This window comes from Bipolaris sorokiniana (genome assembly GCF_000338995.1).
Source record: "Bipolaris sorokiniana ND90Pr unplaced genomic scaffold COCSAscaffold_7, whole genome shotgun sequence".
Taxonomy (NCBI): domain Eukaryota; kingdom Fungi; phylum Ascomycota; class Dothideomycetes; order Pleosporales; family Pleosporaceae; genus Bipolaris; species Bipolaris sorokiniana.
Genome location: NW_006911901.1, coordinates 1,702,481 through 1,718,798, shown reverse-complemented (window position 1 = coordinate 1,718,798; position 16,318 = coordinate 1,702,481). Strand labels below are relative to the sequence as shown.

At 51.3% G+C, this 16,318-nt stretch overlaps 7 protein-coding genes across 7 annotated transcripts; 2 read left to right on the top strand and 5 right to left on the bottom strand.

Annotated features, from left to right (window-relative positions):
- Nucleotides 1–169: 169 nt before the first annotated feature.
- Nucleotides 170–470, bottom strand: COCSADRAFT_326665 (uncharacterized protein). Its single transcript, XM_007702120.1, has 2 exons — nucleotides 324–470; nucleotides 170–274 (listed from the first exon to the last, which is right to left on the bottom strand). The coding sequence occupies exons 1-2, from the start codon at nucleotides 440–442 to the stop codon at nucleotides 241–243; spliced, it is 153 nt and encodes a 50-aa protein (XP_007700310.1). The 5' UTR covers nucleotides 443–470; the 3' UTR covers nucleotides 170–240.
- Nucleotides 471–1,003: 533 nt separating this feature from the next.
- COCSADRAFT_143242 (uncharacterized protein) lies at nucleotides 1,004–2,261 on the bottom strand. Its single transcript, XM_007702119.1, has 2 exons — nucleotides 2,061–2,261; nucleotides 1,004–1,999 (listed from the first exon to the last, which is right to left on the bottom strand). The coding sequence occupies exons 1-2, from the start codon at nucleotides 2,241–2,243 to the stop codon at nucleotides 1,217–1,219; spliced, it is 966 nt and encodes a 321-aa protein (XP_007700309.1). The 5' UTR covers nucleotides 2,244–2,261; the 3' UTR covers nucleotides 1,004–1,216.
- Nucleotides 2,262–4,848: 2,587 nt separating this feature from the next.
- Nucleotides 4,849–6,640, top strand: COCSADRAFT_26703 (uncharacterized protein; the record flags this gene model as incomplete). Its single annotated transcript, XM_007701544.1, has 3 exons — nucleotides 4,849–4,941; nucleotides 5,037–5,422; nucleotides 5,470–6,640. 3 exons carry the CDS (start codon nucleotides 4,849–4,851, stop codon nucleotides 6,638–6,640), a joined length of 1,650 nt encoding a protein of 549 aa, XP_007699734.1.
- A 45-nt stretch (nucleotides 6,641–6,685) lies between these two features.
- COCSADRAFT_37132 (uncharacterized protein) lies at nucleotides 6,686–8,426 on the bottom strand. Its single transcript, XM_007701688.1, has one exon. The coding sequence runs from the start codon at nucleotides 8,233–8,235 to the stop codon at nucleotides 6,844–6,846; it is 1,392 nt and encodes a 463-aa protein (XP_007699878.1). The 5' UTR covers nucleotides 8,236–8,426; the 3' UTR covers nucleotides 6,686–6,843.
- A 231-nt stretch (nucleotides 8,427–8,657) lies between these two features.
- On the bottom strand, nucleotides 8,658–10,561 carry COCSADRAFT_37131 (uncharacterized protein). Its single transcript, XM_007701687.1, has one exon. The coding sequence runs from the start codon at nucleotides 10,384–10,386 to the stop codon at nucleotides 8,902–8,904; it is 1,485 nt and encodes a 494-aa protein (XP_007699877.1). The 5' UTR covers nucleotides 10,387–10,561; the 3' UTR covers nucleotides 8,658–8,901.
- A 1,865-nt stretch (nucleotides 10,562–12,426) lies between these two features.
- Nucleotides 12,427–15,127, top strand: COCSADRAFT_90251 (uncharacterized protein; the record flags this gene model as incomplete). The annotated part of the gene is made up of 4 exons (XM_007702118.1): nucleotides 12,427–12,868; nucleotides 12,918–13,527; nucleotides 13,574–14,808; nucleotides 14,862–15,127. The coding sequence occupies 4 exons, from the start codon at nucleotides 12,427–12,429 to the stop codon at nucleotides 15,125–15,127; spliced, it is 2,553 nt and encodes an 850-aa protein (XP_007700308.1).
- Nucleotides 15,128–15,361: 234 nt separating this feature from the next.
- COCSADRAFT_89921 (uncharacterized protein) lies at nucleotides 15,362–16,279 on the bottom strand (the record flags this gene model as incomplete). Its single annotated transcript, XM_007702117.1, has 3 exons — nucleotides 15,362–15,478; nucleotides 15,566–15,766; nucleotides 15,944–16,279. The coding sequence occupies 3 exons, from the start codon at nucleotides 16,277–16,279 to the stop codon at nucleotides 15,362–15,364; spliced, it is 654 nt and encodes a 217-aa protein (XP_007700307.1).
- Nucleotides 16,280–16,318: the final 39 nt, after the last annotated feature.

Genomic DNA, 16,318 nt, shown 5'->3' with positions numbered 1-16,318 from the left:
AAGCTGGGTCGTTGGGCCGCCATGGCCCGCCATGGCCGTGTGGTGACGAGTCGATGTGCGACATGTGGCGGTGCGCGAGGCTGAGGCTGAGGCTGAGGCTGAGGCTGGCGGCGCTACACTACTTATGTACTTGTAGGTACATAGCCAAATGGCTAGGGTTTGCGGCGGCTAGGCGGCCAAATTGGCTCCAGCCCGTGGCGTGACGTCGTGCCGCCATCATTGCAAAAGACGACGGGCGTGCTAGCCTCGAGCGAGAGAGAGTGTTGATTGGCGGCTGCGCTGGCTTGTCAGTACTCGAGGAGCGGATTAGGCATTGTGCCTACATGTGTGTACGTATAAGCTGCCATGCCGTTGTTGCTCGACGTGACTTGGCCCAGGAAATACGAAGAAGAGGAGAAGAAGCACAGCAGAGAAAAGTCAAACACCGCAAGCACAGCTGCATGGCCGACGTGGTTCAAATACTACCAGACAGCCACAGTTGACGTCATCTGCTGCAGCCGGCGGGTTGTGGCAATGGCGCGCCACACTACCGCCACTCACCTCCAGCACACCATCTATGGCCGTGGCAGCCCGGCGGGTGGGTGGCTGTAGACATGGCTTTTTCTGCATGTGCAGCCCGTTACTCTCTAGCTCCGGGTCGTCCCAGTGCCCAGGCTGTAGGTAAGCACGCCGGCATCCTGATGCATCTGGTTGAAACCCGCCTGTTCATGCTCACGTCGGCGCCATGTAGCCGCTGCAGTATGGTAGTGGCAGTAGAGCATTCTAGGCGCGTCACGTGCCTTCTGTTCTTGCTCCGCATCTCCTCGACCCACTCCGGCTTACTTGCCAAGCTCTTCAAGCACTCGCTGCACCCCTCCAACACTTCCGCTGACAGCTTCTGCTGATGCCTGGTTTACCATCCCGCTCTGTCCAGCACACCGATATGGCACAGCGCCCAAAGAGAAAGAGAAAGAAAAAAAGAAAGCAAGAGTGAAACATACAGTGTCATGGTATTTTCGAAACCCCATAAGAAACATCTCAATTCTCCTATGTGCAGTATCGTGTAATATGGCATTTGTAGACCCCAATCCTAAAACTCCCCTTTAATGCCCATTCTGAGCAAAACAAATCCTGTGCGCCACACCTCAACATATGTATACAGGCCATGCAAGAGCATTCTAGACCGGCTGGTATCCAACTCCAGAACAAATCCCCCGCTTCATATGGAAACAAAAAATCAAAAATCTTTCGTCTGCACCTGCTGCGATGCGCGGCGAGCAGGCATCATCTCAGCGTCCGAGTCGTCATAAATGCTCTTGCCCCGAACCGACTTGCTCTTGTCGCCCGCTTTTGCAAGAGCAGGGAAGCAGTATCCGGGATGGAAGATGGTCAGCACCACCACTGCAGTGACAATCATAGCTCCCTCCAATACGATGAAATCCACCTCGTCGCGCATCAGCTCGCTCCTCCACCCAAAAGCAAGTTCGGGGATACGGTAGACACATCGAGCAAAAATGGTGATAAAGGCCACCGCAATGGCAAAGAGAAAGCAGCGGAACGACTTCTGCTGTAGCAGAGTCCGGGCTTCGTCTGACAGCTCCTCGCGGCGCTGGTATGTGCGGATGGCGTATTCAACAAGCAGGAGGCCAAAGACGGTTAGTGTGAAGACTTGCCAGACCACACCTGCAATCATAATGTTTGTGCCATTATCTTGTGCCTCGCTGCCAAAGTCGGCAGTCGCAGCGATGCCACCACCCGCGCCCTGCAGCACCAGTGACAGGAAATCTCCCGTAATGAAAATGTATGTATACCACGCAGGTCGGATGCGCGACCACGACTCGCCAAAGCTCAGGACGATGTGCTTCAGTGTTAGATAGATGGCGGCGGAGATGAAGGCGGGCGAGATGATGAGGCAGCAGATTTGCATCTGGAAACCCGTGTTGTCGAATGGGTTATTCCACATTATGATTCGGCCTGCGTATCCCACTGCCTCACCTAGACAACCCAGACTCATGGCAGCCTGCAGTTTGACACTGTTAGCCATGTTCATATGTGTCAGTGAATGAGAGCAAGACACTTACCATATAGGTCCATGTCTTGTATCGGAGTCCCAGTCCAAGGTTGATGATAGCACAAAGGGCAAAGAACCCCGCATATGCGGCGTTGACACCGATGTCGGGGTAGTATCCTAGAATGGTGCCCTCCACTGGGCAATCTGGGCCGACCTGTGTGCACGTATCGGGTGCTGGAAGCGGAACTACCATGATGAAGCTTGATGTGTTTGGTATGGAAGAGAAGTTGTCTGTGGTGTTTGAAAGGAGACAAGGCGGCTTGATTATGGGTTGGTGGTTTGGTTGCAGTGGTGGATGACTACTTGAGGAGCGGAACGTTTGAATCTCTTATATCCCATCCTATTGTTTGTCCACGGTCAAATACATGGATGAACACTTCAACAAAGTCAAGTCTTCGGCCTAACTTTAGCCCTGCTCAGAGGCAGTGCAAGAGGTACGAATCCACTCGCGCGGACAAGGACATCAATCTCCGAGCGCTAACACATGTAAATGGTAGTATGGTGTTTGAAACCATTCGCAACTCCGACCGAAAAGGGTTTAACGGAACTTTCGGCCGCCAAGCTCTCCGATCTCGCGACGTATTTGAGATAAGCACAAGATGTACACGTAGTAGATCGTGGGCGAAGCACTTCCTAGTATGACAAGCAATGTACCGAGCAAGACTTGAACGGTGATTTTGTGTAGTTTGTAGCGTAGGTGTAAGTATAGTAGGTAAAGCGAAGGCGGGGACCATGTAATTACATACACCATGTACTATCCCCAAACCTCGATAGTCGGAGTAGTAAACAAGCAACACTGGCGCGGAGGACAAGCAATAGACGCACAGCATAATTGTTGACCTAGACATCTATGGCAACCTCGCGCTACCAAAAATAATCAGTTGTCCACTATTTTTGAGACACAGGTCATAAGGTGCCAATACGTAGCGTGTAGACTGTTGCTCGTAACTTGAAGACCCCACAGTCAATTCCTGGAGCTTTCCCATGCTTGATAGAACACAGTCCATTTGGCTAGCTTCTGCGCTGTCACCTGATGGCAGATCACATTATGGGTTTACTTGTTATCGCTGCTACTTACACCAAGTACTACACACTTCCCATGCGTCTACCGTGCGCTTGCGTCATACACATGAGGCCACAACTGTTGAGACTGAGTCACTCTATCCATAGCCAGGGCACCCTCGCGCTCCCGTTGATATTCATCGACGCGGAGAGAGCAGTGTCCAATGTGTTGAGGCGCAGACCGCCACAGCAATCGTGGTGTTGCGCAAGCTCGGTGCTTCGGCTTTCTCCCTCGTCCGCCCCACTCCCCGCTGCATCCGAGAGTCCGTATCAACAATCTTTTACCCAGTCTCACGCTCACTCGGAAATCATGGGCTTGTCTCCTGAATTCATCACCCAGTCTCCTTGGGTAGAATACGAACAGCCAACCAGGTTGTTTATTTTTGCACCGTGGAGTTCACAGCTTACGGACAGGTTCACCTATCGTCTGGCCGTTGGTTGAGGAGATCAGCGTAGTACCGAACGAGCCCCAGCACCGTTCAATTGCCGTTGCTACGCTAAGCGCCGTGGCCTCTGTTGATCGACCGGCCCGCACGTCTCCCTCTAATGATGCCGTATTTTCTGCTTGAATGCTGGCTTGACTACCACAGCGCGGATCGATCGGATCTGTCAAGTCCGCTCGAGTTACAAACAGAAACTCCGCGGTGGAAATCAAGACACCATACAAGTAGGTCACACGTTCACTCAGAGATATCGGCATGATATTCGCATGCACAGGACTGCCGGGAAATACTTGCCAACAGCTCCGTCCGACCAGCCACGTCTGATGCAGGGATCAGTTGTGAACCTGCACCAACGGATTCTGGATGCATACGCTTGTAAGGAATGGCCTGCCATCCATGCCACCAAGCTCAAGAATAAGCAATACAAGGCACAGCCAAGTACGCATCGGAAACGTCGCCACGTGCAGCTCTCGCGTAGCACCTACCGAGATGCATCAGATCATCCGTCTCTGCACATCTGCTAACTTCGTTCAATTGGCTCACGAGAAACGGCACAGTGTCTTGGTCTTCATAGGCTGTCCATACAGAACAAGCTTGACGACACCGGCTCTCCCATCCATGTCCGAAGTTTACTGGTGATAGTAAGCGAGTTGGTACCGAGATCTACATTACGCTCGACCCGTCTGTACGAGCCGCACTAACCTGTTCCTAGCCTAGGCGCGCTAACACAACACAGCATTCTCCTGATGCATGCTGCGACTACTCTTTTTGTTTTGCAGACATGATGCACGACCGTGCCGCACTGGAAAGGGGGCTCTCTGCAATCGACGGCCCAGATAGTCCGCTACATCCTTCAAATCTAGCTGTACCTCATGTAACAGCATCAACGCTCTGGACTAGAATTCAGTTGTCTTCGATATCTCCATCATAGTCGGGATTAGTATCAGGTCGTCTCTAGACCCACAGGGTAACTAAGTATATCTCAGCCAATGTCTTCTAGCGATCCGATCCGATCTCACCACGCGATCTGATCATTGCGGGCACACACAGACGGCCCTCTCAGGCACGGCTACCCGCTTTGTCTAGTAGATCTCCGCCCCCCCGTCCAGGGGTACGTGGTTTAGAAGTATTGGTTGTGCGTAAACAACACTCTTCCCGGCGGTCTCAGGTTCAAGGGCAAAGACGTGAGTTGTTTCTTGCGGGAGCCCCGCGTCGGTACTTATATTGCCTCCTGACAGCCCTGCTCTGGAATGTTCTCTTGCGTCGTGCTATTGCCATCTTCCCCAAAATACCATGCATATTCCTCGGGCTGCATACTTCTTAGTGTGCGCCACCGTTGCGTATGCTAAGACTGTTAGCTACGACTTTACCGTCGGCTATGTGACGGTAAGTAACTCTTTGGTTCCTCCCAGGATTAGCGAGATTGCATCATCGTCTCCCTCCTTGGCCTACACAGCTTTGCGTATACTGATAGCCTACAGGCCGCTCCTGATGGCTTCTCCCGACAAGTCATAGGGATTAATGGCCAATGGCCCATTCCCACTATTGAGTGTGATGTAGGCGACACCTTGATTATCACTGTGCACAATGGACTTCCGGATCAAACTACATCCCTCCATTTCCACGGCATATGGCAGACTGGCACACAACTCTCCGACGGACCTAGTGGCATTACACAATGCCCTATCCGTCCTGGACAATCTTATACCTACACGTTCGTCGCAAACCCTGCTGGCACCCACTGGTACCATGCGCATGAAAAGGGCCAATACCCAGATGGTCTCCGAGGCAAAATGATTGTGCACGACAGGGATTGGGAAAAGACCTTGGGAATCGATAAGCAGATCTTCTTGTCAATGTCTGATTGGTGAGTGCCTCGAGATCTGTAAAAATAACATGGCTTACAGATGGCAGGTTTCATCGCTCCATGCCCGAGTTGATTGATGAATACATGAGTCCGGACAATACCGACGCCAGATTTGACTCGCCCAACGCTTTCCTCTTCAATGACTCTAACAAGCCTTTTGACCTCAAACTGGTCAAGGGCAAAAAATATCTGCTCCGCATCGTCAACACTGCGGCAGTTGCGTGTGGCCAATTCTACATGGATAACTACCCGCTTTCTGTCGTCGAGGTTGACGGTGTCCAGGTACAGCCCCAGGAAACTGACAGAATTTTGATTTGTGCTGGCCAGAGTTATGGTGTAGTGGTCAAGGGCCAAGATGACCCAAAAGGCGCGTCCAATTGGCACGCGTCAATGGACACAGACATGCTCCCTGGCGCTGCTCCCCCACAGGACGACATATCCGTGATTGGAAGAATCGTCTGTGACGTGATGCAAGAGGTTGAAGCGATTGAAAGGGAATTGCCCAACTTTGCTCGCGCTGAACCCCGTGTACTCGATGATTTCTACATGAAGCCGCTGGATGGCCAGAAGCTCCTGGGACCCGTGAATAACCGCATCGAATTCACAACCAATCAGACTTACTTTCCTGGAATTGGAACGCGTACGCCCCTCAATGCTGACCCTTGGGTTGCCCCAAAGGTCCCTACGCTCTATACCGCCTTGACAACTGGCAGCATGGACCCCGCGACATATGGCCCTGGTGTTAACCCCTGGATCATTCAATCCGGAGAAATCGTTCAGATCCACATGAACAACCCTCACGTACGACCACATCCCATGCACCTCCACGGCCACGTCTTCCAAGTCGTAGCCAAAGGCGCCGGTGTGTGGGATGGCCAAGAAGGCGGCTTCCCCGAAGTGCCCTCGAAGCGCGACGGACTCGTCGTCCCAGCAAACGGATACGCCGTCATTCGCTTCAAAGCCGACAACCCCGGTGTGTGGTTTTTCCACTGCCATGTCGATTTCCACGCCGTCGGCGGCATGGCCGCTACCATTATCGAGTCACCGAATCTGCTCCAAGGCTCTGTCCCTGAGGCTGGCAAGGCGCTCTGCAACGCAGGTGGCATGCCATCGAGCGGCAACTGTGCAGGCGAGTCCTTTAGAATCACGGCGTCAGAGGCACGCAAGAAGTGTAACACCGTGTTCAACACAAATGTTCGGGGCGCGAAGCTCGGGTAGCAGTGGGCATCTGGTTATGCCCCAACGCTTTTTTTTTTGCCAATTTTTGTCCATAGAAAATCTGTATTTTTGATCCTTTATTTTATTCCCTTTCTCATTATCGCTTCTAGCTAAGAACGAAACGTTATTCATAATAGACATTTTGACGAGGCAAATCACCCCCTGCCCTTAATTGTTTGTCTTCTTGTCAGAAAACAACAGTATCATGAATGAGAATGCTCCTTCCCACATGCACATGAAGACTCGGGCTTCACCAGCCCCACTCTCCTCTTCCATGCCCAACTCCCCTCGGGCTCCCTCGCCATCTTCCTCGTAGCCAGCACATCGCGATCCGCCCACCCCTTATCCAACAGCGTAAGTTCCAGACTCTTCCGCGCATACCTCACCGTCTCCCACTTTTTGCCGAAACTAGCATACACCTCGGCCGCATGCTGGTACGCCGTCGCAAGCCCCGCATGCAGTCTCTCCTGCTCAAACAAACTCACCAGCAGCTCCGCCAGCGCGGGTGTCGCACTCGACGTGTTGGTCCAGTCATTCAGCACCTTCTGCACCTCTTCAATCTGCAGAATCCGTGCGTCGGACTCCGCAGTGACAAGCGGATGCGCACTACACGCCGAGCACGCACACGTAAATCCCCAGTTCGTCCGCAGCCTTCCCATGCGCCTTACGCGGGTCACTTCATTGTTAATATACGTTATGGTAATCTCCTCGCCTGGGTAGATGGGCCGGATGGCATGCACATAATGCGTCATGGTGTCTTCGTCGAAGAAGTACGCGGCGTTTGGGCGGCAGTCGTGGTTCATCATTGCGATTTCTGGGAAGAGACCGGAGAGGGTTTCGCCGGAGAGGGTCAGCTCGAAGTAGTTTGTTGTTAGGCGGTCGTCGATGGGGTCGTCTTCGCCCGGTGCGGAGCGCCCCATTAGGCTCCAGAAGAGGGATTTCGTGTGGGTTGGCAGGGTGTCGACGGCGCGGTAGAGGAGGGCAAGACGTTCGGGCTCAGGGAGCTCGTCGAGGTCGACGTCGGTGATTAGGATGGGGGTTGAGGCGAGGATTTGGTCGCCGCGGTTGAGGGTTTTGTTGGCGACGAGGCCGCGGCCTTTGCCAGGGAATTCGTGTTGGTAGAAAGGAGGGTTTTGGTAGTTGTTGCTGCGTTGGAGGGAGGCGGGGTCTGTGAATGCGTGGTTTTCTAGTATTGAGTAGGCGTTGGTTTTGGTGGTGACGATTGATATGCCTCGTCCGGATGCGAAGGTGGTGTTTGTGAAGACGCAAAAGGGGTTTGCGTCGGCGTCGTTTTCGTCTTTTGGGGTAAAGCATTCGGGCCAAAAGGACCAGGGGAAGTTTTCGGTTTCTGAGGCTAATTTTTGCGCGTCTTCCAGCGAATTTATGAATGGTGCAATCTGTGTTTTGTTTGATTCGAAAGTCGGCGCCGACGTGGCCAAGGTAACCTGCACTGAGGGCAGGCATTCTTCGTTGTGAAGGTTAAAGTTTGCAGGGCAAACATTGTGCAAGAGAGGCTGTTGCGCAACGAATCCGATATGTGCATTAGAGGATGCTAGAGCTCCGCCCAGGGCGCTCAATCCGATGATTGACTTCATTTTTGCAGGTTTCAAAAAAATCTTGAGAAGGAATCAAGGTGGCAAAGAAAATATGGGAAGACGAGACACATCATAAGTAGTGTTGACTTGACTACATCAGAGGGGATCTTTAGCCGAAGCGATTGAAACGCAAAACGATTGCGGACGAGGAGATGAAACCAGATCGTGAGACGGTCCGCCACTTCCCCACACCGCGAACCTAAATGGTGAGGCTCTATCATGCCATCACTGTGACGTTCTGGGTGTGAAGACCATGGGCGGTTTTCTTGTGGTACCGTGGATGTGAAGATCTCTACGCAACGTCAGTCTTGTCAACGCTTTGAATAGCAGCTTTCTTTGGTTAATCATTCAGTTATCACGATTCTCAGAACCATTCTCCCCGAATTTTCATATCCACAGTTGCATATGAGACAAAAGTGGTAGCCATTGATTGAAAAAAGCTGGAGTAAGGAGGGGTTGCGGGGTGGGGCCGTGAGGCTGAAACACATGTGTGATTGCCCCTAGGAAAGACACGCTTTGTTCCGCATCACAGACACGCTCATGTACAGAAAGCAACACACTTTGTTTTCATTCCCAATACTTTTTGTCATTCATCCAGTGTAAGATGAGATGACTAATTGTACTTTGCCGAAAAGATTGCGCACTTGAATGGGCAGCGATAGCGTGTTAGTACTCCATCGCCTCTTCAAACAGACCCCGCAACTGCTCCCTCTCCGCATCCACATTCTGTGTCTCCAGAGTCGGTGCCAACATTAATACTCTTGCCTGGGGAATCGTGCCTTCAACCAACTGGTCCAGATGCTCTGAACTAAAACCAAGTGCCTTCAAACCTCGGGGTTGGTCGCCGAGCTTAATCAAGAACTCTGCCAATGCTTCACTCAATACCTCTCCAGCACTTTCTGCCTTGACGTTTGAAATGTCTACGCCAAAGGCTTCGGCTGCGGCCAAGTGACGCTCTGGGTTCGATGCGGCGGTAAATTTGAATACTGCCGGTGCTGTTACTGCGACACTAACTCCGTGTGGAATGATGGTGTGGTCAACCTCGTAACCGGCGTGTTTGTATCCTGGGTTCTGACCTGAAATAGGATACGACATTCCGTGGCACAGATGAACACCTGCGTTACCGAAACCAACACCTGCAAGAGTTGCAGCTAAGAGCATCTGTGATTGAGCCTCATGGTCTTCCGGGTCTTTGACTGCACGTGGCAGGTACTTGACAGTATCCCTCAGAGCCTTGAGTGAAAATATATCGGAGATGGGGTTTGCGCCTTGATATGCGGGACGGTTGATGGGGTTCGTAGGTCGGGGAGTGCGCTCATAGTATGGTATCGCGGTCCAAGATTCCAGAGAGTGACAGAGGACATCAAGACCCGAAGACGCATGAACAGCCGATGGCATAGTGCGCGTGTTTATCGGGTCTACTATTCCAAGAGTGGGCTTCAGGTTGCGATGTGCGATGCCAGTCTTTGCCCGCTTGGAGACCAGATCGAAGATTGCAGTACCAGTAGTCTCAGAACCAGTTCCTGCAGTTGTAGGGACTGCAATGAGGGGGAACAGTTTCGAAGGAATAGGTAATCCCTTGCCCAGTGGTGCGTTGACAAAGTCCAAGAAGTCTGCTTCGGGAAAGGTAGTGTAAAGATTCATCAACTTGGCAGTGTCGATCACACTACCTCCACCAACAGCCAGGAAAGCATCAGGCCTCCATGGCTTTGCAAAATCAATGGCTTCCCTTATGCTATGGTCCTTTGGCTCCACCCTGACCTTGTCGAAGATCTCATATGTTACGCCCTCCCGCTCAAGTCCCTCAACGACTTGCCTCATTGCATCCAGCTTTCTTACAGTTTGGTCTGTGACCACCATGACACGCTTGCTGCCCATGTTCTTAAAGTCCATACCGACTTCCTTTGTACATCCTGGCCCGAATCGGATGCTAGAGGCCGCCATTTCGAATGCATATTCCTTTTGTTGTGAATGATCTAGTGGTGTAGCGAGATGTCTGCGTGCTTGCTGGACAGTGGACGGCGATTGATGATAATTGGGGTTCGAATGGCAAGGGCATGATGGGGGATGCGTGTATTGTACGGTTCGAAGGAGATTGAGAGCCCTTGCTGCACGCGAAGGAGCAATGCGGATCGCCGGTGATATTGGCATTGTCAGGGACAGGAGTAGTGACGCTGATCGAGTGGGGAAATGCGGGGAGGTGGAGGTGCGGATGGAAGTGCGCACGCGACAATTGCTCAGAACAACAAATGAGACAGCGCAAGGCCTTTGGGGGATTCGCTTTTAATTCCCCTACTATCGGAGGAAAGGAAGTATAGGAATGAAGATGTTGCGTAATGCTATGCTTGCAGTTGCAATGTTGCATCTGCACCTCGGCTGGCTGGCGTTCTAACCATGCTCGATATGGTATTCCGAGATGTGGGGTAATCCGGCTCAATTGACACCGGATATTACTACAATAGCTGCTGTGCCTCATTCCTGCATCACGGACCCTCTACCCGCCTGTATGGCGCCGATGCTACCGCTACAGTGGATACATCGTACCGAATATTCAAGGCCTTGATCCAACATCAGACATCCTGTCGACGAGCTTTGAAGAAGAACCTTGGTTTATGCTCGACTCATACCATCAGTACTACAGGACATGCATCAATGAAGCATCACTCCAGATACCAACAACTATGTGAAGGTTCCATGGCTCTTCTAAGAGGCCGAAAATACACGATATTCGAAGTACAAAGAACTGCTCAGTGCTAATGAAACTGTTGAATGCGCTGGTTACTTACACTGGCAACTAACGCTTCCCGATAAAAATAGAGGACTTAGAGGATTAAATTCCGAACGTGCGCTTACAGCAACCTACTTGCCTTGCGATCATCTTTCAAGACGCTACATCTTCCTTCAACGCCGAGATATGTCTTTCAGTCCCTGAGATTCGATGCCGCATAATAAGGTGGCCGTTGAGATCTTGTCAGCTATGGTAGGGTCCACTAATCTGAAAGGGCGTTTTCCAGTGTTGGGGCATAGGAAATCAAGCAAGCCCCAGATACCAACATCGCGGACACCCTAGAACTGCCTGGGTTCCCTATTGGCCCCCAAGATGCGGCCAGTTGGCGTGTGATCACAGTATTTATCGGTCTGCACTCCTGTACGTTGTGAAAACGCCTGGGCGCCTAAGGCTTGCAACAACCTACCAATCATGGTGTGCTATGGAAACGGATCATCTCCGTTTTCGCACCCTAGAGTGCCCCAGACTGCTGCGCATGCGCAAAGTCGCGAACGAAGCACGTTCACTGTGTCGACGAAGCTCTTCGGACGTTTCGGATGAGTGGTGCGCCATAGCATACTGAGTAGGGATTGTATACTGGGGGCTCTTCTTGCTCAAGTTTACTTTACAACAATACGGCTGGAATACCACAGCCTTCAAATCAACCTGCAACAGGGCTTTCGTTGGCGTATCACCGTCACGAGCGCAAGGTAATAACAGATTCACCATGCGTATAGTGCGGCATGTGCCGGGATGTTGGATGTTGTCGGGAAAGATTGGGATCAGGGCTGCCAACAATGGGTGAACATCAATCCTAGGAGGTTGGACCGATGCGCACTAAAAGACACAAGGCGGCCAGCCGGTCATCAGGCCAGGGCGGTTAATCCTGCCCGTTCACTGGGTAATTCAAGCTACAATCTGAGCTATAGTAATCTGGCGCAGACCTCCGGACGGGAGCAGTTCGCTTGCACCCATACTTCTCGAAACCATTTCTGACTTACCTTCAAAACTCACCCCAGCCATTCACTCCCTGCCTGAGTGCCCACATCTGCAGGTTGCAGCGACGATGCAGTGTGGTCCGTGCCTGTCGTAGTTTCAAGACGACAGCCAATTGCTTTGCTACTGTGCGCCAGGCGCAACGATATGGCTGAATAGGCCTGGCGTTAGCATTCATCTTTATCATGGCGCATTCAACGAGGCACGGCATGTGCAATGGTACTGACCCCACGGAGCGCAGATCCCAACCTTGTGGACAACTCATGCCCTAGCCGTGCTTACGGAAAAGATATGATATGTCTTGCCCCCTTACTGTTAGGCTCATCACGTCTTTCATTTCCTTTTCTTGCCTCCTTTCCTTGTGCAGTATGATACCCCGGGTTTCATTGTGAAGTGTCGCCGAAGTGGTCCCCTTACACTCCTCAGCAATGACCGTTCAGCTACGTATCAGCAGTTCAAAGGAACAACGACCTATCATCTACAGAGGTAATACACGGCGTCTGCTACGTCTCAGCGACGTACCAGACTCACCCAAGTTATCTGGAGCTGTCTGTGAGGCTGTCGAGTCGGATGGGCGAGCGTGCTGGGTCGCGCTCAAAGAGAGCGCGGGCGACATTTGGTGCTATCAACACCATGACGAGTGGAGGCAGTTGAGCATACGTTGGACCAAGATCCATAAAGATGCGGAGAGAATGGTAGTGACAGGATTGGATACTGGGAAACAAAAGATTCTAAAGCTGCGCCAGTCTGTGGATCTCAGGCGAGAAATCCAGGAGCGATTCTACCCCCGCGGTGGTGATATCCAGGACTACATCAAGTGGATCAACAAAATGGAAAATGACGTGAGGCAACTAGCAGACTCATTATTGAGTCAGTCGCATTCTTCATATGTGTAAGAATCTCCGCTAACACATGACAGTGGCGAACCTCAACCGCCGCCCGACTCCAGAGACCCCAGGTATCCATACCCCTTCACCTCATCCAAACAACAAAAATCAGGGAGAGAAGATTATGATTCTACGCTCGCCACTAGATCCCCGGATACCTATCAACTCGCTAGACGGCTTACCTGACGACGGGACTATTCTTGTGCTGAAGCACTTTTATCAAGATCTCTGCGCCGATAGTATTCGTCGGTTGTACGCTATCGTTCCTGATTTAGACGACTCAAACAACTACCCCAACTCACCTGGGACGGATGATGATATTGTACTCGACGCTGGTACGGAGATAATCCGGGCTTGGTTTCGCATCATGGTCTTGAACGACAGCGAAGCTGGGACCCTAGAGCATGCGACAAGGTCCAAGAGCATAAGTGAGTTTCTCATGGGCTGTCAAGCTAGCCAGCTTGAGATGTACTGTGATTTCTTCGAAAAGGCATGGCGTCCACATGCGGTTCAGTATCTTCGTGTGGCGATTTGTGCGCAAACACTGGCTGGGGGTGACATCAAGACAATCCGGCTGCTCGGTGGTACAATACCAAGCACTACTGAGGGTCTGAGAATGACCAAGCCTTGTTGGGACATTCTGTGAGTTCTGTACAAATTTAAGCGGATCTTGCTGACCTATCTGAAGCTACCAGTGGTTCCCTACGTTGCTCACTCCATGGACCATCGCTAGCATATGCTCCAACTTCGAAGATTACACCACCATATGCAAACTCCTTATGTTGAAGTTGTATAATGACTATTGGTATGACTCAAATAGCATACTGGGTGAATGCGCCACTGGTGTGTATATGGACTTCATACCTATGAACAAGGGAGACTTCACATCAAGCACTGGGCTGAAGCAAGAAGACAACGTCTGGGTTCAACGTCAATCACGCAACTATCTGTGTGGGCAAATGGCGATAGGTCATCCTATGACTAAGGCATTCCTGGATGAACTTCGCAAGCGGACTGCCTCTTTATATCTTGTTGTATACGAGGGCACACATGCCGACGCAACTGTTCACCCGACTGAGCCGGACCTGTTCATCAGCCGACACCGCACAGCCGCCAACTTGGATGAGCTGGACACAGCCAACTTCACCACAACTCTTACGCTTGAAGAGATCAAGAATGAGCTGCGCATGCGGAAGAATTCCATGTACGACCCTATCGTGGTCGACTCTTGGCAGTTCATTATCATTGATCGGGAGGTTGGATTACCGTTTCGACTAATAGACATCGTGCAGGACACGCTGTTCATGCTCGTCGGGGACCCTTCACCTCGGCAGATGGCCAAGCGCGTCATCCGTGAGGTGATCCCGCCCTCGGTCCAGGAAATATATCTCGAAAAGATGCAGATAGAGTGCTCTTCTGAGTTGCGCTATCCGCCACCTGGTGAAATCCAGCATGAAGGAAATAGATGGCGAACATTTGACCCGGATGCGAACATAATCGCTGCAAAGCAAAAGAAAACAACGCTACAAAACATCTCGCGCGATAACAATCGCTTCATCCGGCGCTTCGTAGAAGACCTAGAGCGCTACGGCATCGTTAGTCTCGTTCCCGAGTACGAAGAACCGCAAACTAGACCCGTCATCGTACAAGGCACAGACGGCGCACCAGACCTGTACTTCCCATACCTGGAAGACGCCACAAAAACTGAAGGCGAGCGCGCACCAACACTCCATCTCCCACCACGAACATGCCTGTCAGACTTTGCGCAAGCATACCGAAAAAAGCACCCAAATGCTATCATGGCAAAAGGCTCCATCCAAACACACTACTGCGCCTGGCCCATGCCCGCCATCAAAAGTCTAAGTAAAACGGGACTCAACTTCGCTACATGGGAAGGCCATGTCTATCGCTGGAACGCCATGCGTAAGTCTCTCTTTCTTCCTGCTCAAAATCCACATCCACTCACACTTCTATAGCATTCGACCGCCCTTCCTCCGCAAACGCCTGGCAATACTATATCCAGCACTTTCTCAACTCCAAGTATCCCTTTGTCATGTTCTACCTCACCACTTTTGTCATTTGCGCTACGGACCAGGATGACGCTGAGCGGAAGATGGCTATGCTACTGGATGAGATGGAAGATAGGGGGTGGCGGGTTACGCTGCCGAGACCGCATGAGTGGACGGGGGATGTGGAGGGGCTTAGGTTGGATACTTTGTATAATGGGATTAAGCCGGCGTAGGGGTAAGATGGATAAGCGTAGAATCCGGGTTTTGTCTGGATATCTTAGGTTTGTTTGAAGAGCGGAAATATGTGTTCTATGTTACGATGCGATTCAAGTCGATGTTTTTGCAACATGTACAATTGGCGGGCATTTTAGGATTTTCAGGCTTAGAGGATTTAGCGATGTTGCATAGTACCCCCTTTTCTATTGTACTTTTGTATTCAATATGATATCGTTTTCCAGATATTTTCCTCACGATTCCCGTACCAACCACTCCAGCTCCTCCGCCTGCTCTGGAGTAACAATCTTCCTGAACCCTTCCAACGTCAAGAAATCATGATCCGAGTACTCGAATCCCGGGATGACAGTCTACGCATCTCCAGCATTAGCATTCTGTTCTCCCCCCAAAAAAACAACAGCACCAAGTATAGGTTTGAAAAAAAAGGACGAACTCACCTCACTAATCAACAACCTCTCCCCCTCCGCCCCCTCCAACAAAAAACTAGCCTTATACTTCCCCCCCTCAACAACCCACACACTCTTTTCTCCCGCCGCAAAATCCATTCCTACGACAAAACTCTCCACACGCTTCGGCGTCCCCGGTTCATCGGCGTGGATAAGGACGTAGCGGCCGCGTCCAGAAATCAACGTATGAATCTAATATCACCACTCAGCCGAGAAAGTCCATTGTGCACTACTAGAGTTTTTTTTTAATTTCCGTCTGTGGATTTTCGCAAAGTGGGCGGGGGCGCGCGGACGGGTGGATGTTAAAAAAAATGAAGGGCGATGTAAAAGAAAAAAAATGAAGAAAAAAAGGAGGGGAAACCAACGTACAGTTCTCCCCTTATTCCTATGAAAATTCCCTTGCGGCTCCCCCCTCGAAAGCATGTAGTAAATACTTGTACTCGCATTTCTCACCGCATCATCGCCTGATAGTGGTTTCTGCGCTGTCCTTTTTACCTCTTCTTCTCCGTTGTCGGACTGCAGAAACGGGTTGGGGATGAGCAGAGGGTTTCGATCTAGTTCGGCAAAGTATCCACCTTCGATGTGTTTTTGGAGGTTGAGGGATGAGATGAGGGATTGTGTTGCGGGGGATTCTTCTGGGGTTGCTGAGGAGGAGGAGGGGTAGATGGGGGTTAGTTTGGTTGAGAGGCCGTGGATGCTGGACATTTTGTCCTCTCTTTTTTTTTCCAATGCGTTTTTTTGGTT

What these genes read in the sequence shown, in the direction of transcription:
- COCSADRAFT_37132 (XM_007701688.1), bottom strand. Translation starts at nt 8,235, where the DNA reads ATGAAGTCAATCATCGGATTGAGCGCCCTGGGCGGAGCTCTAGCATCC.
- COCSADRAFT_37131 (XM_007701687.1), bottom strand. Translation starts at nt 10,386, where the DNA reads ATGCCAATATCACCGGCGATCCGCATTGCTCCTTCGCGTGCAGCAAGG.
- COCSADRAFT_143242 (XM_007702119.1), bottom strand. Translation starts at nt 2,243, where the DNA reads ATGGTAGTTCCGCTTCCAGCACCCGATACGTGCACACAGGTCGGCCCA. An exon ending in ACAAGACATGGACCTATATG is followed by an intron (nt 2,000 to 2,060) that starts GTAAGTGTCTTG and finishes GTCAAACTGCAG; the next exon opens with GCTGCCATGAGTCTGGGTTG.
- COCSADRAFT_326665 (XM_007702120.1), bottom strand. Translation starts at nt 442, where the DNA reads ATGCAGCTGTGCTTGCGGTGTTTGACTTTTCTCTGCTGTGCTTCTTCT. An exon ending in CAGCTTATACGTACACACAT is followed by an intron (nt 275 to 323) that starts GTAGGCACAATG and finishes AAGCCAGCGCAG; the next exon opens with CCGCCAATCAACACTCTCTC.